General features: G+C 42.7%; 1 protein-coding gene across 1 annotated transcript; it reads left to right on the forward strand.

The window, feature by feature from the left end:
- The first annotated feature begins 908 nt into the window (after positions 1–908).
- fam171a1 (family with sequence similarity 171 member A1) lies at positions 909–23,096 on the forward strand. The gene is made up of 9 exons (XM_062399140.1): positions 909–1,520; positions 9,090–9,317; positions 10,081–10,173; positions 13,079–13,237; positions 13,874–14,050; positions 17,942–18,058; positions 18,206–18,320; positions 18,834–18,951; positions 19,267–23,096. The coding sequence occupies exons 1-9, from the start codon at positions 1,409–1,411 to the stop codon at positions 20,866–20,868; spliced, it is 2,721 nt and encodes a 906-aa protein (XP_062255124.1). The 5' UTR covers positions 909–1,408; the 3' UTR covers positions 20,869–23,096.
- The last annotated feature ends 886 nt before the right edge of the window (positions 23,097–23,982 follow it).

A 23,982-nucleotide genomic window follows, 5' to 3' on the forward strand; every position in this document is an offset into this window, starting at 1 on the left:
TAAACAAAGTTGCCAGAGGAAGTAATTGAGTGCTGGTGGCCAAATAGGGAGGCCGGTGCCCAAAGGTAGGCTGGTCTACCAAGAGACTACCCCTTTTACAGACAGGTGTGTCTAACAAGCACATCCCTTGTTAAAGGGATAGTTCATCGAATAATGAAAACTTGAAACTTGGTCATTAACACCAGGTTTCTAGCCTAAATGTCCTAAATGTATATATTAAGGCTAAAAACATGGTGAAAAGGACACCACAGGAACAGTATGGCTTCAACACTGTTTACCCCTGAAACTCCAAAATTGTGTGTGGACTCAAACACATTCACCCAACCCTCCATCGGCATAGAGGTGAGTAGATAATGATTGAATTTACATTTTTGGGTGAACTGTCCCTTTAAGACCTGGCCATGCTGGTATGTGTCTGCTGTGGCTACACGTGACAGAGAATCCCAAATCTAAAAGAGTGCATTGTTGTTTTGTGTGTAGCCTTTACAATTTGCGATCAAGGAGATCCTTAGAAATACCAACATGTAAACAAAACAGTCGATTCAAAATCCTTTTTTTTATTACTGTTACAATGTTGGTAGAAAAAAATCTTTTTTAAAGAAAACAGAAACTGACTGGCCTATGACTGAAAAAAATAACCCAAATCTCTGTGTCAAGATTGTGGATCTGTGGTGAATCAACACAAACCTAAAGTTGTTCAAAATCTTCAATATTTTTTATATTTCCTTACATTTAAGTATTATTATCCTTACACATTGCATGTTACTTATTATTACTTACTGATGTTTATTTTTGACTGTTGCTGCTGTAATAGTGCAATTTTCCCCATTGAGGGACTAATACATAAATCATTATCTTATCTTATTTTATCAAAATGATTTGACAATTAAACAATATATCAACTCTCAGTGCCCTTAAGTCCCGATTTATTATTATTATTATTTATTATAATAATATAAAACAATCATCAAGTGCATGGGCTCCTTCCTTGTGTGTTGACTATATAAATTAAAAGTTGAAAGAAACTGTCCTCTGGCCGGCAGGTGGCGCTGAGGGTCCGCGGATGTCAGCGGTGCTGCGTGTGGAGGAAGCCGCCTGTTGGTGCTGTTTCTCTGGCCTGAGGCTCAGAGGAGCGGGGCCGTCCTCCTCCATGACTCTGGACAGTCGATGAAAAAATCAACCGAGCGGCCAAAGGGCTAGTGATGCACGACAGCACCGAGCACACTGCGCTCTTCCCCGGCGTGAAACACCCAGGAAAGCTGCGGCTGCCGGACATGGGGCGGGACCTTCTTTGTGGAATTAACCGTGTGTGCGCCCATGTGTCCGGTCAGTGACTTTGGAAAAAGCCGGAGATTTGGTTTCTACTTAGTTTTTTTCATTTAACCTGCGTTCACACACATCTGCAGCGATGCGGGCTGCGGACCGGAGCCGCGCCGGAGCCGCGCTGGTTCTCTGCCTTGTGGGATACCTCGCCTCCCAAGCAGCCGCCAAAACGCTACCGGAGGACTCGGCCACCGAAGGTAAAAGTGTGTTTTCACACGTTGCCCTGGAAAAGGCTGTTAGCGGCGGCTAATGGTGCCGCTAGCTGCTGGGATGCTGATGTGACCTGAACGTAGCTTAGCGTTAGCGGGTTAGCCCCACACACACACATACAGACAGAGGGAACAGGAGGACGTACCACCTCTCAAGGGTTTGTATTAAAACCTGTCTTCATACACCTGGACAATATTTCAAAACCAATAGGGGCTGTTGGTTTAGTTACTGTAGTTCAACGTGTTGTTAGTGAGTGAGCACATCCTGGTGTCGAGGAGCAGCTGCTGGGATTTGTCTTCTTTTTAGCTGTTGTGTTTCAGTAAACACACTTTCTCTCTCTCTCTATCCAACAAGCATCACTGGTCAACATCTACAGGACATGTGAACTGCATCTGGTCTGCAGAGCTTGCACTGTTTATCATGTTGGCCTGATGCATTTGGGATTCAAGGTGTTTTTTATAATAATAATAATATAACAATAAGTTTGTTTATATGGCACTTATTTTGACAGCAAAGCCAGAAAATTAAGGATGAGAGAAATAACAATCAGCAGGAAGCAAAGTGACAAGGAGGCCAGGCAACCACGTTTAGGTGGTGTTCAAATCAGCAGTAATATGACAGTAAAAATAAATGAGACAAAGTAAAATGAAAAGGTGAAAAAACCTAACCCTAACCAGGTAGGTTGTTTCAATACCAATAAGTAGTCCAATATATGTTTGATATATTGCTTAAACATTGTGAAACGTGAGGATGAATAACACATAATTTGATCTACCTCAGATTTGAAAAATAAAATGTTTTTAATTAAAGAAAAGTTGAAAAGCTCAACCTTCTCTATGGAGCAAATGGAGACTTTACACTGATAATAAACAATAATGGGACCTTTAATGACTCATACAATTTCTATCTTGTTCAAATTTGTGAGGATTATAAGTGGTACTTAAATTATTGTTTTCCATCATCTTTAATTTGGGGTATTGATCATCTGATTTATAAGAAGTCATTGTATAGTTACCAATGCGTTTTGGGGTTCCTGATGTTTTATATACCATATAGACTTTTGAGGGACAAACAATCCCAACAAAAAGTAATGGCTTCTAAAAATAAGTTGCAACCACAAAATGCACTAAACATGACAACTTAAGTTAGAAATAAAGTACGATGACAAGGGCGTTGTGATGAAAACAGAGATGTGATAAGTGAGCATGTTGTCTTCCCCTCGGTGAGGTCTGCACACCAACTTTTTGAAGATCTGAGCGGGTCTGTTTTCAGAGGGTATCCTGTCACCGCAGCAGCAGACACATGCAGCGTTTCATAGCCACCACGAATCAGGATAATCTGCAGGAATCTCCTTCGGTCAATCGCTTGAAAGACGCCTCTGTCGAGAGGAGCTGCTGAAGTGGAACCACATCTGTTTTATCCATCACTATATCTCTCAGTCACAAGCTCTCATACTCTGCCGTCTGTCTTCGCCTTCATTTTTGGCCGACCCACATTTTGTCCTCGCGCCCGCAACTGTGTTTACAGTGGGAGTATGAATGTAAACATGGAGTAACTGTCTCTGTAAATTGGCCAGAGTTGGAAAATACAACAATGAGCACCTATTGTCTCTAAAGTTAACTTGGCTACTTAGTCCCTTACTTAGTTTTATCATTTATAAGAAGTTCATGACTTTTTGAAGCAGTTAATGTCTTGAGGCTTGTCATCAGGCATGATAATCAGCTAGATACACTAGAACCTCTGTGTAATGTTGAAAAAACCAAACAAGGTATAATTTCTGGAGAATCCATGAGATTGCAATGTTTTGAAGTCCGTCTGCCTGCTCCCTATTTTCCATTTCTTTCTCTCCACTCCCCTAGTCTGCCCCAGAGTGACCTTCACTTGTTCCCAAGAGAAGGGGGGGGGGGGGTGTTCGGGTCGATACTGAGGATTTCTCCTGGTCTGTCCAGCAGACTGTATGGATGACTGGAGCCAGACAGACAATCTACCCGCAGATATAGATCTCACTCGCATTACTGCTGCCCATAATAGGCATGGCGTTGCCTCTCCAACAGGCAAACATTTGCTGAAGCTGTGCAAGGGCTGCCGGGAAGCAGACCAATCAAATCACATTGTCATCAGCTAGCCTGGCTTAATTTTAATCATGAGATGCTGGTGTAAAGGGCCAGCGGCAGCCCACTTTGACCAGGATCCAGCAGGTCACGAGAAGGCACTGAGTTTAGGGGCCGTGTCCACTTGCTCCTTAGCCCAAGAGCCGAACAGCAGAACCACTAATGTTAAACAGAGCGGTATATAGACTGGAGTTAACTGAGGTAAGATGGAGAGCGTCCACTTGTTCTTAAGCCTGGTGATGTAACCTAATTGCCGACTCCCCTGCTGAGTTAATGGAATTGACCACTGCTATCTAATCTTGCTTTTAATCCAGGTGAGGGAAAATAGCAGGCCGAGCGCCTATTGATAGCTTTTGATAGCTATTGATATTGTTTGTGATTGGCAGCGCTTTAACAAACAGTTGTGCGTCCTCTTTTCTGTTGCCTCATTTTGCCTATGCAACTGTTTCTTGCTGTGACACGTTCAGGAGTCCCGTCCCTTGTTCCTGCCGATGATTCATACTATGCCTGTTCACATCTATTTTTATCCGTCAGACCGTCACATTGCAAATCAGACGTTTGATAGTCATATGAATGGTAAACAAATGGCTCCAGTCATTGGGTTTTTTCTTCTGCTGCGGCTGAACGAGTTATTAAATCCAGAAGCATAAACAACAGACTGTTGGCGCCTTAGGTTTATAAGGCATGCGTGATTGTAGTTCTCGCAACGCTGAACTGGATGGCTTTGTTTTTGTGGTGCTCAAAATGATGAATTGATTGTTTGCTCGACAGCAGGGATGGATCATGTTGTCTTTAAGTGCCCGACCCATTCTTCCATCATAGGGCCAACCCTTACACCAATTGTACTTTATATGCTGTGTGTACATAAATAATTTTAGATAAGGGAAATAATGGGCTTGTCTTTAACTTTCCAATAATGTATTTCACAAACAACGCAGCAATTAACCGTGAAGACATTGCTTGAGTCTGCACCACTGTCTGCTCTGTGATGTGTTCTCTGCTCCATGTGCTGCAAGCAGTGCTGACAGTATTGTAAACAGTGGGGTCTGAGCGTGTGCTGCTAGATAAACTATATGAGGATGCTATTGCTAAATGACCCCAAGCACGTTCTTCTACATTGTAAGGTTTGTGTTGGACAACATGTGTCAATAAATCTGTGATGGTCCGATACCGGCTAGCGGACACTGGTTGATCTAATCTTGTGAAATTGCAGTTTGTGGGATGGTAAAATACAGAAAATGCTTTGTTTATCGTTTTCTAATTGATTTACTTCATTACTCAAACAACTATCTAGTGTTATTTTATTCCAGACTCCCCCAGTGCAGTGTGTCTGTTTCTTTGTCACATGATTTCTGGCTCCTCTCGTGCTCAACCTTGTGTTTCGGCCTCAGATGGTGTACTCTGAATCGTAATCACAATATCCTAAAACTAAACTGGTACTCAGTTGTAGATCACTGGGATATTCTCCACGACGGCGCATGCAATGTATTTCTAATGATCAAATCTTGGGAGTAACTGCTGATTCGAGGAAATTTAATAGCATTCAGTGTTTTGTTCATCATCAGTTTTAAATTTAAAACAAAGGGATTTTTAATCCAATTAAAAATGAAAGCAGTTAGTTAAATCAATATGCTGCTTAAAAGTGAAAGCTAGTATAAAAAAGTATTTACATAATAAGAAGCAGATTTCTAATGTTGAACTGTTCAAAGTGAAGAAGACTTGAAATTAGGACTTGAAATTGTTTTTGTAAGTATTTCTCAGAAACTCCATGTCAGTTTATTTCATATTTTCACTTTTCCCAACTTCTTAAAAACTCTGTAGATACAAGAAACTCAATAACTGTAGCAACTGACACTTTCTCTGTTTCCCTTATTATCAGCTCCTGACTGAACAGGCTGTTCTTGGACATATCTGTGTAATTCAGAGCTAATACCTGCTACTATTTGGCTAGACTGCAACAGCGAGGTCATCCCCTGAAATGCAAATGCTAGTGGCCGAGTGATGGAGTTACACCACTGTTTGGCCAGCTGAGTTATGGAGTTCCCTCATTGGCTATAATGATATTGCCTACTTTACATAAAAACTGACATTTTTAGCTGTTTACTTTAGAGTTGTTTCAGATTCTTGTGCCACATTAGTAATCTGCTCTGGGACAAGTGGACCTCTTGGAACAGTTCTACTTTCTCTGATGATAGAAACTCTTCCTGGTTCACAAATTCTCCTTCTGTGTAAGTGTATGAGCTATCACATATAACATAATATAGTTAGCATATGATGGTAGAATTTAAATCGTCTAGGAATCATAAAACACCTTTTCTTCTTTTACAGCTTGTAAACTGTGTGTTTGATTAATTTCATTATATCATATTTTCACTGGCATCACTTTCACCTCCATTAACTTGCTACTGATTTTAATGAGCAGCAAGCACTAGTGGAACTACACCTTTAATGCTCAGTGTTGTGTATAAGCAAGATTTCCACTTAGCCTTGTGTGCAGAAAGCATCTGTCTCTCCCCCCCCCCCCCCCCCCCTGTTTGGAAGAACACCAAAGCCCTTCACACACCCAGTGGAGGCCGGCCATTCCATGCATTTCCAGTTTATCACAGCTCACTTTCACGAGGGTAGAAATGCTTCTTCTCCGTCTAGCTTCTGATTTATACATGACCATGACTTAACTCAGGTTGAAGTGGGGCTGATAAACAGACACACACCGGTCCTTTTTCCTCACTGCTTCCTCCTCTCATGTATTTCCACTCTCATACAAACACACCAGCACCCTGCTGCTTTGACTGCTGTTGTCCGAGATAATTGGTCTGAGATTGCAGCGTCGGTCAGGCTGAACTCTCTTTGATGCCGTTATCCTCCATATGGTACTTCTACTCACAAAAAAATTCTGAGAAGCAGCTATGGAGTTACTGGTTTAGCTGCAGAATCAAAGTCTTTCCTCATTATTCAGGCCAACCATCTTCTCCCCAGTGGGTCGGAGCACAGAGAAGACTCTGAGCTTGTTTAACAATGATGTCACCACAGTACTGATTTATTGGATGAGGACTGGGAGGGGACTGTTGCATTTGAGTGTGCATGTCTGGAGTCTCCCAGGGGAGATCTTCTAAAGTGAGCACAGCTGGTACCCCTAAGAACATATCAGTGGGAGTGGGACAGGAAGTGAGGTCAGGGTCTCTCAAGCGCACACACACCAGCTCCTCATGCAGTGGGGAGTTTCTGTCAAGGGGAAATCCAGCTTTAGTTTTCTCTGCTATGACAGTAATAAAGAGGAGGAATGAAGTGAAGGGTCAGAGTGCATCTTTACACCAGACCTTTTAGGGTAATGATGTGTTTCGTTTGCGGCCGACACGTCGCTTCGCCAAACCTCACTGCCTACAGAACACAACATAACATCCTGCCAGGCAAACGTATCATTTTGTGCAACGCTCAGTTTTTTAGGTGGAGCCTGCACTCGGGCTGAACTCTTACCAGATATTGTCAGAGTGGTTCCTCGCTTACCGCAGGATCTCTGTGTGGGGGGAAGGGGATTAGCCTTGCCAGCGGTATGTATGTGTTAGCGCGTGTGTCACGGAGGGTGGGGTTACACGAAAGAGGTACAACCAAATTCAGTGAGTATGGGGGAGGTGGGTATGTTTAGGTCAAGGGAGATGGAGGTGACTACTCTTTCAGCCTTAATTGATAGGTTACCATGGGTCAGTCGGCAGTCAATCATAAACGGGGAGCACAAATGTCATGCGTCCAGGAACAGAAGCGGCATGGGCCTTGGTTGTTCTTGAATAATAATGTTTTTGTACCAGGTTTGTTTTTTTCATACCTTGGGGATATGAGGCAGAAATAGATGGCTTGTTTGTTTTTCAGCTTGTGATGATCATCGGCAGCGCCAGTGAGCTGCCAGTTTCTTTACAAAACTACTTTTGGCTTCGCAGGGTGGTTAGTAGGGTTAGGATTAGTAGATGCATTGTTTGGCACTGCAATGTTAGGAAGTCTCAAACAAAAGCTATTCTGAGAGAAATGTAGTGAAATATTTGGATGGATGACAGTGGATTTTGAGTTTTAGTGATTCAAGATACCTGAAATCCCTAATAGTGTCTGAAATTGAGGACCAAATTCTCCCAGATTGATTCCTTCGACACCCCATGTAAAAAAACTACAAACAAATCAGACTCTGAAATTAAATTAAGCAGATTACACAAAGTAGTGTAAACATTTTATCTAAAAACAGCATGTCAGCCTTCTTTTCCTTGGGTTCAGCTATTGTATTGAACCATATTCTGTGACCAGTGTAAAGTCTGGCTCTGTCTTTTTGTTGGTCTCCTGTCTTTTAAGAAAAGTGAGAGGAAGGCCAAGTGCCGTTTATAAATTCCAAGGTGAAGATCAACAGAAGCAGAATGAAGGTCAACATTTTTGCTGACCCGGGCCTTAAATACACACCTTGAAATTATTTTTGAAATTCCACATAAATATGCAGCCGTGTTTTCTATTAATTACCCTAGTGTGTCCTATTTCATAATGGACCTACACAACTTTATTTACACTTAAAAATAGACCTAATGTATTGTTTTAGCCCCATAGCTTTCCTGTTGGTCTGCGTGCAGCAGACGAGTTGTGCAATTCGAAGATATGAGTTGATGACATGTTATGTTTTTTTTTACTTCAGCTAGAACTACCTATTCTATTTGTGTTTTGTCCAAAATGTTAGAAAACTGTTTAAAAGGCCCAAATATATTTTTACTAGTATATTTTACCAGTTTGCTGTCACATGACAAAGAAAGCAGCAACTCCTCACTCTTGTAAAATAACTAAGCCAACTTATGATCCAAACAGTTACAGGTTAATTTTCTGTTGATTGACTTATACATATACATTTATAGTCATAGTTAGTATTTGATTAGCTCTGTTTAAATCATAGCATTATACTGCGTTTGTTGCACTTCTAACAAACAATTTGTTAAACTTTTTGTTTATTAGACCCTTTTGAGTAACCTGTAATTAACGTAGTCCACCGCTCCTCTATGGGCCTTTCTTCAATCAACAGGCAGTCTGAGTAAGACTTTATTTTCCTCATCTCCATTAGAGAAAGTGTCCTGACGCACGGTTGTTTTTCCTCTCTGGTCCAAGGCTTCTTTGACAGAGGGAAATGGTCCATTGTTTTAGAGGGGAAATGCCATGGGCAAGAGTCCAGGAAATGGTCAGATGGCCGTCTATTTGTGATTGGCCGGGATTCGGAATGTCATATCTGTGGATTTAGAGGCAAAGGGCCTGGCACCAAAACAAACCCAGTGAAATAGATGACTGTAATTACAACACCGCTGTGTTTTATGTCTAAACATCACTCCCTGTCATGGTGGCTCTGAATTTATCTGCAGTGTTTTTCCCTCTCCTCGCCAGAACAAACAGATTCTGTGTACGTGGCTCAGTAAACGCTCTGTTTGTTCACAGAGGTGACTCTGAAGGTTCACCTGAGCGATGCCAGCACTCACCAGCCCCTGGGAGGAGCCGCTATCCAGCTCTTCGCCAACCACACGTCTGTAACCACGGAGACCTCATCAGCTGATGGCAACACCTACCTGCGCTTCCCCTACCGCCTCGGGACACCGTTGGTCGTCACTGCAACTAAACAGGGATATGTGCCAAACTCTGTACCCTGGACTCCCTCTAGATTACCTGGTATGTTTGTGTCTGTGTGTTAATGTTTTTCTACGTTTGCGAATGAGAGAGGGATTGCTGGATATTTTAGGACAGATACAGACGGGATGTTATGAAATACCCACATTTAGAATGGCCTTGCTGGCTGGCAGGTTATTGATTTCCATGTGTTCTGTCCTCTCTGTGTGAGTGTATATGTGTGTGTACGAATGAAAGTGAAATAAAAATTGTGCGACTTTGTGCCAGGTGTTGGAGCTAATGATAAGTGGACTGCTCCATTACTAATTTATAACAATAGATGCCAAAGCCCAGCAAGGGGGATGCTTAAGCCTCCCTTTCAGGAACACACACTCTCGTATACAAAGCACCTCCCGTGAGGCTAGAGTACAGTGTGTCTGTGTGTCTGGGAGTGTGTGCCTGTGTGTATGTTGCTGTCGGTGGGGGCACTCAAGTAGGGTGGTTATCATAAGCCAACGGAACGGCGGCCAATTGGATTAACACGCTTACCAGCTCTGAACAATGGAGGAGTGAAAGGAAGGAAGGGAGAGGAAAGAAATGCAGTTTGCTGGGTCAGACTTGTGTCCCGCACAGCGGACAGGATGAAAGCTGGACTATTAAAAATGCATAAAGATTGTTTAATGACTTGTTATGTTGGATAGTGGTCTCTCTCTCTGAAGTGGCCAGGTAGATAACAAATATGTTTCTTATCTGATTGTGAATGTTTGTTGTCAGTTGATGCAGTGTGTACATGTGTGTTAAGTGTGTGGTTCTGTTTGTGTTCCAGTGTTTTCCTCCATCAGCCTGGACCTGCTCCCAGAAAGAGCTGCTACTCTGATGGTGTATGAAGATGTGGTGGAGATTGTGTCAGGCCTACAAGGTAAATACAGCGTTTACTTGAGATACCAACTAGCCACAATATTTAAAACCTTTGTGTGTGTGTGCACGTGCGTATACACACAGGCTTGGACTACTTTCCCATTCACCATCATGTCAACATGCTATTTTAAAGCTGTTTCCAGACATGAACTCCAGAAAATGTCTGGAAAGTTAGGTCATTTTCTGGAGTTTGCCTTTCACGTATGAGGAAGAAAATTGTACTTTCTTGTTTCGTGTTGTTCTGGGTTTGTATCCTCATGGTTGAATGCACTTATTTGTCAGCTAAATATAATGTAATGTAATGGACGTAGCAGGAATTTTTCCGGGTCAAATGAGTTCACGAAAACAGCAACATTCAGGCTATAAGTAACATCTGGGTAGAGCCTGTTGGAGGCAGAACATTGCGTACACATTGAGCTACGATATTCAAATTTACAGCATATTGACATGAGTACAATCTCCTGCAGCTTTCCTCATATGTGCAAGGCAAACTGGAAAAGGTCTAGATCCAATTTCCTGGTGTTTGACTTCATGTAGGTGAACGTCTTTTATTCACAGCACAAACAAACCGGTGTCGGATCTCTTTTTCAATGCATGTCTGAAGGCAGCTTATGATCAGATATACTGAGATGGCAAACATTAAACCTGGCTAATATCTGCATTTAAATTTGACTTTAGACTCTAAGTATTTTGCCCAACAATCAGAATGAATACTGATAAACAGTTTTTTAATTAAAAAAAGTTGAGATAATTAAACTCTGTATTATATAGCCTTTTGTTACGTGAGATCTCATTGATTAGATTCTCTCCTCTTTCTAAACACCACACATAAAAATATACATTCAGAGTCTGTCTTTGTTAGTCAGACTCTTTGTTAAGGTAATTATATTAGATAAGGCTTTCTCACTCAGGCAAAATCAATTTGGTTGTTTCATCTGCTCGGTCTTTTGTGTGTCTCGGGAGTAATTTAACACGTCAGCTGTGCTGTCTTACAAAGAAACATCGGACACAATACATAAAAACACAGACGCCATTAACATGTAAAATCTCCTGCCTACAGTAAATGCCTGAGCGGAGCATTACGTGTGCTCTCTGTTCGACACACGCTGTTTGTCATGATGTTGTGAACTGAGGCGCCCAGGGGGGTCATAAACTTGGCGTGTGGCACGAGGAGAGAGAATAAAAGCGGGGCGTTGAACGGGAGGAGGATGATACAGTATGTGCTGGGAAGTGAGGTTGTGGGTGGAGTAGTTGGAGAGAATAGGGGTGAAAGGGAGAAAGGGGGATGGGCTGCACAGTGTCCAACAGAAGGAGGAACAGATGAGGTGAAAGAAAAGTGGAGGGAAAGAAGCAGAGAGGAGTTGAGGAAGCGATCATACAAAGAACAGAAACTTGGTCATTTTCTTTCACCAACACACCCACAGAGGAAGAATTACACCTGAATTTGAAGAACAAGAACAAACACCAAAGTTAAAAGATCCGGTCGTGCTGCAGAACCAGACTTCATGTAGAGTTTGAACTAGAAACACAAACACTGCGAACATTCATATACAGCTGGATCTGTGTCTCACTGCTCAGGAATGTGTGCTCGGCACAGTCGGACCACAATGACATCACCTTGCTGAGTCCAGCTACATGCAGATTTGACTGTTTATTGCTCTTCATCCATCGTTTGTTAATGGCGAACAGAGACTGGTCTCATGCAGGGATGTAGAAAAATGAAAAAAGAAACATTTAATGGCTTGGCAAAATATCAAATGGAGGCATCACAGTGGCTGAGAGAACAACACATTATATTTACTGCATTGATCCAGAGTTACGTCCATTAAGCCTGATTTGATAGTACATTTCTGAAAACACATTTGGCAAAGACGAGGAGTAGAGAAATGCTGTGTAATGTGTTTACTGTTTATGGGAAGTTTGGGGATTTGAGTTCAGATTTCTCCATTAAATTTAACAGGGACACTGAAATGGAAAGTTAAGTTTGCAGAGGCTGTAGCTCAGGAGGAACGTCCTCGGGCAAGAAACGGACGGCTGTGCTGGCAGTGTGTGAATTGTGTGTGATAGAGTTCTATATATAGAAGCCCTGTATGATTGTGTGTGTGAAAGGGGGACTATATATTGTAAAATAAAACTGGACTAGAATAAAGTTACACAATAGCCAGCAAGAAAAGTGATAAATCACTCTTCAATATCTTGCACACCAAACAGTTTAGAGAAGTAACTATTGTTAGTTATTTACAATCCAAAGAACATCTGTTTAGTATGTATATAATAGTGTGTATATATATAATTTTACACCATCACATATGGTAACAAGCTCTGGGTAGTGAACGAAAGAACAAGGTTGCGAATACAAGCGGTCGAAATTAGTGTTCTCTGTCGGCTGGGCTCTGGGTGAGGAGTTCCGACATCTGGGGGGATCTCAGAGGGAAAAGGGACGGTTGAGGTGGTTCAGGCCTCTAGGTAGGATAAATCCTGCCTGCCTTCCTTCTGAGGTTTTCCGGGCACGCCCAACCAAGGAAGAGTTATTTCTGGGATACCGTACTTAGCCAGCTACATCCATGATCCGAGCCCAGATAAGCAGAAGATGATAGAGGGATGGACATATTTTTTAGAGGAAATTGTATACCTACATTAGAGAGCGCTTAGAAGAGATGACAGAAAAAAATAAAGCTGTGGTCTTCCTAGGTCAGCAGAGCTATGTGTCAAACATAAAAAGACAAATTGAAGAATAAGTGATTGTAGTTTTGGTCTAAGATGCAAAATAATGAATTGCCATGCTCCGTGTTTGTTTTCGACACGTTACTTTTGTTCATGTCCTCTTTGTTTAGGTTTAAAAATTGAACACCATAAATTAAAGATGTCAATGGATTTCTGATATCTGTGTTTCTTTGACTCCACAGGTTTTAGACGTCAGCCCAACGTTCATTTCCCCCGCAGAGCCCTGAGTCTTCCTGCCAACACTTCCTATGCCAACCTGACCGCTCTGCTCACCGTGGCCAGCACCCCTTCACACATCCAGCACTTCCCCCACCTGCAGGTCCTCGGCGGCAACGGCACAGGTGAGGCTGCAACTGGCAAACAGCACAAAGCAGTTTTAAGACTCCACATTAGTCGGGCATTGTTTACAGTGGGGAGAAGACTACTGGGAAGGGATGTGGAGTGAAGAGTAGAAGCAGAGGTACATCAGAGAGACGCTACCCTGGAGAGGCCTCTATTTCTGACCTCCTGAAACACAATAACCCCTGTGTGTGCTCACTGTTATAACACAAGACCCCTGTCTGCATGCTTTCAAGCATCCACGTTTTTGGTGCATCTTTGTATGTGTGTCGTATGATTTTGTGTGTCCTTCAGCTTGAATACCTCTCAAAAGCTCCACCTCCCCACAGCGTGCGTCTTCTCTCATCTCCCTCCAGGCAGCACCGACATACTTGCTCTGCTTTGTGACACTTTCCAACCTTGGTCACTCTCTTTTTTCACTCAGCAGCACACTTCCTTCTATCCTGTCTGTCCTTTGTTTTCTTTCCTGTCTGTCTTTCCCCTGACAACTCTCCTTTATCTAAGCTGTTTTATGTTGCTCCCCCCCCTCCTGCTGCCAACTTCGTATCCCTGCTCCCCCTCCTGTGCACCTTACTCCCACTCGGGCTCCTTTTTGGTACATGCTTCTCCCTCTTATACTCTCCCTACTTCTCTCACAGGAGCTGAGAACAAGTTTGAGTTGACTCCAGTGGCAGCCATCTCTGTTCATCTACTGGCCAGTGACGGTGTGGAGCTGCAGGTGAATGAGCCAATCACGGTGTCTGTGCCCCTGCCGGCTGACAGCGGCCTGAAGGAAAATGATCACATCCCTGCTTGGAGATTTGACCCGCGCTTGGGTATGTACTGACACAAACACCGAAGCTTCTTCTGACTTTCTGAGCACTAAATACTTACTCCTCTACATTTGAGTTTGTATCACTCTTTATGAAGAACAAAGTGAACTGTTGTGAGCCTGCAATGCAGTCAATGATTAACTACAGTGATGAGGCTTGCTTTCCATTGGTAAATGTTTTGTGAAAATTGGGAAAAATAGGAGCATTAACTCGAACCACGAGAACATTAACAGAGTAAATGAATTTATTCATAAGGTTTTTTTTCCGAAATATCGCACCACATTAATCTGCAAATTAAAACAAGAGTACTGCTAGACATCACAAGATTGGACCGTGGATGCCTAATCTTCTCAAACACAGTTTAATATGGAGAGCGTACAAATTTGTAGTCTTATAGCCGAGCCCCTTCAAGCCTCTCTGGACCCAAAGCTTTATTTCAACAGTCCTAAATCTGTGTTGTCAGACATCCTGCACCCCGACACGCCCAGCTCCTATTGGACAGGCCGAGCTGAAAGACAGCGATTAGATCATCAGTCCAGTCAGATGTGTCTGCAGTACAAAGCCCCGCGCTCTGTGTACATTAGTGTTACATTCCCCCATCTACTGTTTCCCCACTTTACAGTCGTGCTGTTCGAGTGCAGGGCCTATTAAAATTCTTCTGGGGAAACAAAAAAAGTACTGAGTTCTTTGATCTAGAGTGGACAAGATTAGTCGTGTAATCGTCTTGTAGTTCAAAAGCTAAATGTGGAGCAATTTTGGTAGTCATATTTTTTTTTTTTTTAAACCTGCAGCAGGTCATTTTTGGGGACATTTGGGGCAGAACTATTGACAACTTTGTTGTGAAGCAGTTTTTTTTGTATTAAATGGCAGCTATGGAGCATAAATAAGCAGTCATACGTACACACAGTAAGATGTGGGTCGGGACCAATGTCCAATCTTCTATTAGCTCTGGTTTTGGTCACTACCAGGTTGTGAAGTAAATATTAACTTTTTTCTGTCTACCAGTCTGACAAATATACTATACTATGCTATAAAATATATCACTTTTTACATGGAACAATTCAAAATATGATGTCTTCAAGTTGAGGGGAGCTGAATGAGGCAGAGAACAGTTGTAGCAGAGTGGACTGAAGTATACCCCTGCATGCCTCATAAATGTCTTCCACTTTAAACATGTTTAATCCCCGACATGTAACTCTCCAAATATCCCCTTATAATATTCCTGCTAAGAAAGCAAAGCTTTATTGGGCCAATGGTTTGTTTAAAATCTCAACCAGGGTTTCTCTTGTGATGGTTTTTAAGGATTCCAGGGCTAAGTTTAAAACGTAAGAACTTTCAGAGCTTATAAAAGGGGCTTTGATAAAATCTGAATGAAGACACACACACACACACACACACAAACACACACAAACACTTGTATTTCCACAACAGAAGCTATCTCTGGACCCCTCTCCTGGCCACAACTCATGTTCCTTAGCAACCCACCAAATAAGTTACACAACAGAAAGACCTGACGCCTGATTGAGTGGTATTGGGTGTGTGTGTGTTATATTTGTTAAAACTGAGGATAAAACACACACAAAAAGAAGAAACTTTAATATCTGTCTGGTGCCCTTTTGGAGGAAAACCTCAGGCTGATAAAAGCTTCCTCACAAAGAAGCCAGTTTTGTTTACAAAGTGCACACATGGACCACACACACGCACACAAAAACCAGTCTCTCTTGTATAACTGACAACTTCTCAGACATCAGGTGAGCTTTGGGCTGAATGATGTCATATTTAGAGAGATCAAGTTCTTATGTGTTATTCATAAACAGACACACCTTCATGCTGAGAGGAGTCTGACGATGATGCAAACGAGGGAAGAGCCGATGGCGATCTATGAATGATGCAAGCGCTGAAGTAAAAAGTCCCATCGTCAGCTGTGTTGACTTTGCATGAATGGCCTTGAAGCAGAAGTCATATGCAAACTATATTCACATTATAGATGTTTGCATTGTGTCTGAGCAGTTGTTAGACTGTCAGCGCTGTATTGTATCGAGGCGTGGGAACAGAGTCATTAAATGTCGTGATTAAACAGGTCAGTCTCACAGAGATGGGGCCCCCCCTGTGGAAAAGACAGAACCAGAATGACACTGGGAAGTGCTGGGCAGAGCTGGGCTGTGTGTGTCTGTGCGTGCAGGCCTGCGATGCTGAGTCACACAGCTTCTCTAGTTTCTCTCTGCCTCTGTTTCTGTTGCCTGTTCCCTTATCTCTCCTTCCACTTGTCAACTCTTGCTTCCTTGTTTTTCCCCCCTCTTCCCTTTCCTTACGTATTTCTCTTTCTTTGAATATCCTCTCCTTATTGTTTTGTTTCCTCCCTCTTGAAGATTGATGCTGACTCTTGACTTCTTCTTGTGCAACTACAAATAAACATAGGAACAAAGTAGCTGTCACCGTGCTAACCCTGAGACTTTAAGAGGAGGGGCAGGGTAAAGACACAACTGAATGCTTCCTCTTGGTGCAGATTTACTGTGAACCATCCGTCAGTGATTTTGGCTTTGTTGTTGTTTTTGTCACTGGCATGGTTGGAGCTGCCATTGTGTTCCTGTTCATTGGCTCCCAGTGATATTTGATAGAAAGCGCTGCCTCCCTGTGGAAAGGTACTGCCACAACACTCTCTCCTCTCTAACATTCATGAGCTTGAATCAGCGGTTTCCCAGATACATATCAGGGTATCTCCAGGTTTTGTCTAAAATTGTGTCTGAAAAAGCATTAACTTCAGTTTCAGCAAAAATAAGGCTGTAGAAGATCTGGCTCTAGGCTATAATGCTAGTTGCATAAATTGTGTTATTGTAACAAATTATGGGCTGTTGGGGGAAGTTATAGAGTACAAGTGGGATTGTTTTAGTTTTTTTGGTGTATGGGTGTGGTGGTGGGAGATGGGGAGCAGTTCAGTTAGCACCACCACAAGACCTGTAGCATGGAAGGAAGCTCATATTCTTGAAATGGGCTGTCAGGAAAAACCTAATTAAATTAGATGGATTAATCATTTAATCTATTTTCAAATGCTTAACTGGATTCATGTTGCATTAATTTGGTTAATTAAATTACAATGAATGATATTTGGCTGGGTATTTAGTTGCAGATATTATGCATACTAGTTACCTCCACAAGGGAAGTATGGTTTTCGTTGTATATTTGTAAGTTAGCAGAATTGGGCAAAAACTTCAAGCGAATTTCTTTGGAATTTTGTGGAGGGATGAGCCATGATGTAAGTGAACCCATTTCAGATCTGAGTCAGAGGGACGGGCCAAGATTTTTTTCATTCGGTCCAATAACTGCGTGTATAAGAGCTCTCGGGTTATGATGTGCTGGGAAGAATTGGGCCATGGAACAGGATGTGTTGTAGTTGTTGTTATGGATGAAACATGGTGTGAACATTTCAAAGGGTTTAGTAACAGTACCAGAGACAGAAAATTTGACACAATATTTTTGTTTTGCCATAATCACCACGACAATATTTTTCCATTCAACTTTGTTGGGTCTGATAATAAAACTGTTTTTTAATATAGATATATATTTTAATATAGTGTTAAATGTCATTCTGTGTGGTGATCTAAGTGTGTTTTTGTTTTTTAAGTGTTAGATTGAACCCACCCTGCGTTGACCCTGTTAATTGAGTTTACCTCTGTCACATTATTGAATAGTTTGGCCTTAAACGTAACTAGTTTACGTAGATGAATGGAGTAAAGTGGAGAGCTGCTTTGTCTTTATTGAGTTACTGAGAGTCAGGCGGGATGTTCGTGCAGGTCATGTCAGTTGTCTTCACACAGTGAACCTGGCGCTGACAAAGAATAAATGTTGAGAATTTGATTTCAAGCTCTGATAGTTCATGTCTGTGTGTGTTTGCAGGCGCCTGGATAAAGAGCAGTTGGGGTCATGTGCAGAAGGAAGGCAACCAGCTCAGTCTGACCTACATTGCTCCTCAGCTAGGATATTGGGTGGCCGCCATGTCGCCACTGCACTCAGGTGATAAACCACTTTGACACTGATTTTATTTGAAGTAGTAACTGTAAGAAAAAACATAAATGAAATCAAACATACCTTGGCATGAGCTAACGATGTATACTGTGAGTAGTCAGTCTTGCAAACACTTTCATATTCTCCTTCTTACAGATCCGTTGGTTGCAAAGGATATCAGCACATACCACACTGTGTTTCTACTGGCCATACTGGGAGGCATGGCTCTCATTCTGCTTTGCCTGCTGTGCCTTCTGTTGTACTACTGCAGGTTTGCAAAACAACCTTTCTACAGAAATATGTTGGATCTTTAAGACTGTCAGAGATTCATCAGATTTGTCCCTAAATGGAGGATATTTACTATTTGGAAAGTTTCAAGACTGAACAATAATGTTTTGAATCACTTGTTTCTGCAAAATAAAAAACAAACATTAACATAATGAAAAGGTTTAAACTCTCAGGTTCATTCCTTTTTATAAATTTCGTATTCTTCATCAGGATACCATTGGAAATCGAAGTTGTGAATAGTATGTCATGCTGCTGTTTGTTCTGGTTGCAGCACAAATGGTGTAATGCAGATTTTAGCTCACTTAAAGCAGACTGGTACTTTGTTAGTTTGGTAACTTTGCTGTTCTGCAACTATAAGCACTCAAGGAAGGTTTCATCTGATTGTTTTCAATTTATAAAAGCTCATTTTTTAATTAATTGTTAAAAGTTTGTTTATGTAAGAAGCTGATTCCTCTTATTTATTCGTAAACCTCTGCTCTTATTCTGTGTTGTGCAGGCGTCGTTGTTTGAAGCCTCGAGGGTCTCGACACAAGTTCACATTGTCCTCCAGTCTGGACAGTAGTAAGAGGGACCAAGCCACCTCCATGTCCCACCTCAACCTCATCAGCAATGAGGTCTGTCTGTCATTCAGATAACAGTTCATTCACTAATGTTTAATGTAGATATTAAATGGAGGAAGTACCTTTTAGAATTGAGACCTGGATGGCCTGGTTCAAACTCCTTATGTTGCCGCATGTGTGTCAAGAAGAGTGACAATATCCCACTTAGTTCCAGGGAAGTGCTGTATTGACTCTGGATTTTCCACAAGCCTTTGGTTGGCAGATGAAGCCCCTATGGATATTTCAAAAATCTGTCTCTCTGTTCCTTCCCTGTGATTAAATTAAACTTTCCTTAATTTGAATAAACAATATTTTCTTACTGTTTTTTAGGTGCAGCTGGAGCTTGTTTCTACAGCAACTGAGCCTGACATGACCACCCCGATGCTGAAGCCTTTCTCATACGAGCACCAAGACAATCAGCGTCAGCACAGCTTAATACATCACAGCAAACACAGCCGCTCCTCTCTCGGCAACAGCCACCAAGGCTCATCTCTTGGCAACCTGACGCCTCGCAGCAGAGACTACCGGCAGTCTGTGGAGACGTTCCAATTAAAGGCCGGGACAGACCGGGGCTACCGCCAATCATACACCTCCGTCTGCTCGTCCAGCAACCCGATTTCAGAGGCCTTTTCGTCAACACATCATGGTCAGGTGTCAACTAACCAGCTGAGCAATATTGGGATGGTTGATTGTATCTCCCCTTCCTCTCCTCCCCACTCCCCCATTAGAGTGGAAGGAGTTGAGTGCAGGGCTCCTGACTACCTTCTGTCCCGGTCTGTGGACCACCTGGAGCGCCCGAGCCCTCCTTTGCTCTCCCGTCCAGGTCAGCTGCTCTGCTGTGGATCTGTGGACCTCCTGAGTGGGGGAGAAGGATACCCGCGGGTGCGCCCCACACTGGTGATCCCCGCACACTACATGCGCCTTCCTGGGGAGCACCCACTATCCGGTCAGGCCCTCTTGTTGCAGTCGGACCAACAGAGTGACCTGGAGAGCATCCAGGCAGAGCTCAATGCCTCACATTCCCAGCAGCCCCTGGGGCAAGCCTCCACAGACTGCACGCCAGGTCCCAGCCAGCAGGGTGACCAAGGGGGGCGTGGCCTAACTGAGTCTCTGTCTATTCCAGGAGCTCTAGGCGAAACATCTCTCGTGGAAATAAACAGTGAGGACACCTTGTGGGCTGAAAAGACTTTAATGGAGCTCAGAGGAGGAAAGCCTCTTCTTCACCCAAGAGCCTGGTTTGTCTCACTGGATGGACGCTCCAATGCTCACATTCGCCACTCCTACATCGACCTCCAGCGGGCGGGGTGCCCAAACAACATGCCAGTGTCAGGAGGTCAGCAAGGCAGGAGACATGGCAACGGCAACGATGCCAGTCTTGACTCTGGCGTGGACCTGAATGAGCCGAGGGCGGGGCGCAGGGGGAGAGACGTAGTGCGGAAGGAAAGAAGGATTGAGAAAGACAGGTCGAAGAGCACAACACCGGCCATGACCTACACTCAGCTGGTGTATGTGGATGATCTGGATCGAGGAGGCAGCGAGGAGGAGACATCCAGCTGCAGCCCTCAGGACATGAATGCAGGACCTGTCCTGTCAGACAAAGCAGAGGGTCAAACAGGAGAACTGGGTCAGGGGGATGTGGAGGGTAAAGGAGTAGAGGGGGTACGAATACAGGAGCAACCCCCATCACTTTCCTCTTCTTCTCCTTCTTCTCCTTCTTCTCCTCCTTCTCCTCCTTCTCCTCCTCCTGCTTCTCCTCCTGCTTCTCCTCCTCCTCCTCTGCCAAAACCAGAGGGAGTGACTTTCCAGTCTGAACACACACTGATGTCAGTATCTCCAGATGATGATGTACCACAGGAAGACGGCGAGCAGGAGAAGAAGAGTCCATGGCAGAAGAGAGAGGAGCGACCCCTGCTGTCCTTCAACCTGAAATGATCCACAGAAGGCCCCTTAAAGGACAGGTTCACATGCTTTTAAGTTTTTAAATAACCCACATGCCCAACACGAAAGTTGGTTGAGAGGATGATATAACTTTCCATTCCGGCTCTGACGAAATCCTAATCTACAATGACAATCCAAAGTCCTGGTTCTTTCTAATTCTGAAATTCAGTACTTTATTATTCTCAATAGGAAACGGATGGGTTAAAAGATACACATAATTTAAAAAAACTAATTACACAAGGCAGACGTCTAATAAAACTAATTTGCTTGAACTTAAACTAGGGCAATACTCTATTTACAATTCCAAACAGTGAGGAATATCTCATAAAACATTTTATTGAAGTGAACCTGTCCTTAGACCACAACTCCCCCTCGTCCCAGACCACAACGTGAAAGACATGACCATTTTCAAAATGAAACTCTTTGTCCTTTCTAATAGCACTGAGAGAATATTTCAGCACTGGGATCCCCTCTGGACCTGAAGGGGGCGTCTTGATCCTTCATGAACTTCCATCTACCCTTCAGGAAGTGACCACTGTCCACTTTGTCATTTCTCGCCACACACTACATAGACAGTCCACTTTTCAAGCTTGATGTACACACAACCCGAGAAGGGCAAATAGACTTTGATGGCAAGAAATGAGAATATTTTATGCACAACAAAATATGCCTTTCTTTTTTTATAAATAGCCGCGAGTGTAAATGACCTGTAGAAACAAATGATGGGTGGTTCTCACAAAGACTACAGGAACCTTCTTTTTTTTTTCTTGAGCCATATTGGCGTCGGTCCACTGGTAAAACCTGGGAACACACTACTCCCATTGAAATCAAGATTATAGCCCATGTTTAGAAATCATTCGGACTGATTTTTCGAAATGTGGAGCTGTTCTTCATAGTTTGTTTGGAAATGAACTTGTCTTGATGATTTCCTGGGATGAGTGCGAGCAGCTGCTGTTGGATGCACCTGCACAATGATCAGCCCTGAAATCCTGTACTTTAAATGGTTTGGAATATGTCGCTAGAATTGAATCTAGTTAAAGAAATCTGTACGGGTTTTTACATGATCTCCACAGGGGGATGACGTTTTTGGACTGCAGAAATGAAACCACTATCCTGCTTCTACAGCGTAATCAGATAATGTGACACACCACTATGCCGGTGGGTGCGGATCTAAGACCACTAGGAAACTGTAGCTCTACCCAGAGTGATTGTGAGGAGTATTAATATGAAGGGTTTTTTGTATTTAGTGAACCACTGACTGGCATTTTTTTTTTTTTTTTTGCTCTGATGGCTATGCATCACTTTTATACATCTGCTTGAGATGCCTTTTTTGTCATTTTAATCACTATGGTTTTAATTGCCAACATGAAGTATTTATCCAAAAATAGGCTTTATTGTTTAATCTTCAAATATTTTAAGGGCTTTTATTCTTCACCTGCCTTATTGTTGGTTACAAAAACAGACACACACACACTAGTATGTACCTTTGACCTGAAACCAAACAGTTTTCCGCTTAATTTCACCTTAATTTGTACCATTTCCTGATGTTCCAAGTGCCTTTTGAACAACCTGTTTCGAACTTATTCATTTCTCACCTTTTTTTGCCTTCAGCTTTCCTCCACTACCTCAGCCCTCCCTTTCTCTCCCTCTTGTGAAAGAAAGCATGCAGTAAAACTTTCCTCCGCACTACAAGCTACACTGCAGACATCTCAGTAAAATGTCTACCAGCCGCTGCAACAGTAAAAATCCTCTACAGCAATCAACGAGGCAGCGATTTCTCTTTTTCAGCATAGCACAAGATACATAAAGCTTAGTGTGACTGGTCGTGAAGCTAATCTGCAGGTGATTTCGATGCATTTTCTTTATTTTTGTGTTCCTGGAGGGTGTGAATGTTTTATGTGTGTGGTGGTAGCGTCCATCTGGGATGCTGCCGGCTGTGAGTTTGTGTTGTCGGAATGCGTGTTCAAGTGAGAGTGCTAACAAATAATAAACAGACATCCACTCAAGAATCATACAGTCATAGCAATCAGAGAGTGTATAGTTCTTTCCTTTCCTCTACCCGGTCAAAATGTTGCGTGAGTCAATGTTGTGAATGAACTCTTCTCTCCCAAGGCAACCTCCGTGCCGAGGGTGGAGTTGCAGGACAGCAATCATGAGTGTGTAAATCGGTTGCTTGCATTATATTTGAAGCCTATTATTCTGAATAAACCGCCAAACTGGAAGATTCTGTGTGTCTGTGTTTCTATACTTAAATATGTTGGAGTCATCTTCAGGCTGAGGATGAATACCTCGTTACAAAAAACCACATAAATGTAAGGGACTGTGAAGATGAGAAATGTCCACAGCGGTGTCAGAGTGATGATTGGATGTTTACAAACAGGCACAAAACGACCACAAGGAGACCAAACCACAACAAACAATGCAGGCGATGTGTAAGAGGTAATGGGGGCTATACTGTTAAAGGGATAGTTCACCCAAAAATTAACATTCAATCATTATCTACTCACCTCTGTGCGGATGGAGGTGTGGGGAGAATCCAATACAATTACAGTAAGTGGACGGATTCTTTAACGTCCTCTGATATCCATCCGCATTAAAGCATTGGATCATAGTGAAGATTTAAGCTAAAAATCTGGTGTAAATGACCTTGTTTCGAGTTGATTTTGAATGTCGGGGTTTACAGACACTTGGATGACACCACAGTAGCAGTTTTGAGGCATTTTTTTTCTTTTTTCACATAACGTTTGAAGAAGTGTTAACCAGTTACTTGAATTGTAGATGTAGATGCTTTTTACCCCTGAAACTCCAAAAGTTTTCTGTGGTCTCAAACGCTTCACCCACCCCTCCATCCCCATAGTGGTGAGGAGAAAATTATTGAATTGTCATTTTTGGGTGGGAGGCAAACTACACTTTTTTTTTTTCTTCCCGGTTTTATATCACACTTGTATATTAAAGAATACATTATTATTATTTGAAGCTAAAATAAAAGAACCGTGGATACCCATCACCTAAAAAAAGTGGGAGTGTGAATGTGTCACACCTCCGCTGGCCTGTAGGCAGCGCTGTTTCCCTCGGTGGTGTCTTTGTTTTTCCTCTCGTCTGCTGCCC

The sequence above is a fragment of the Platichthys flesus genome, chromosome 11 (assembly GCF_949316205.1).
Source record: "Platichthys flesus chromosome 11, fPlaFle2.1, whole genome shotgun sequence".
NCBI classification, from domain to species: domain Eukaryota; kingdom Metazoa; phylum Chordata; class Actinopteri; order Pleuronectiformes; family Pleuronectidae; genus Platichthys; species Platichthys flesus.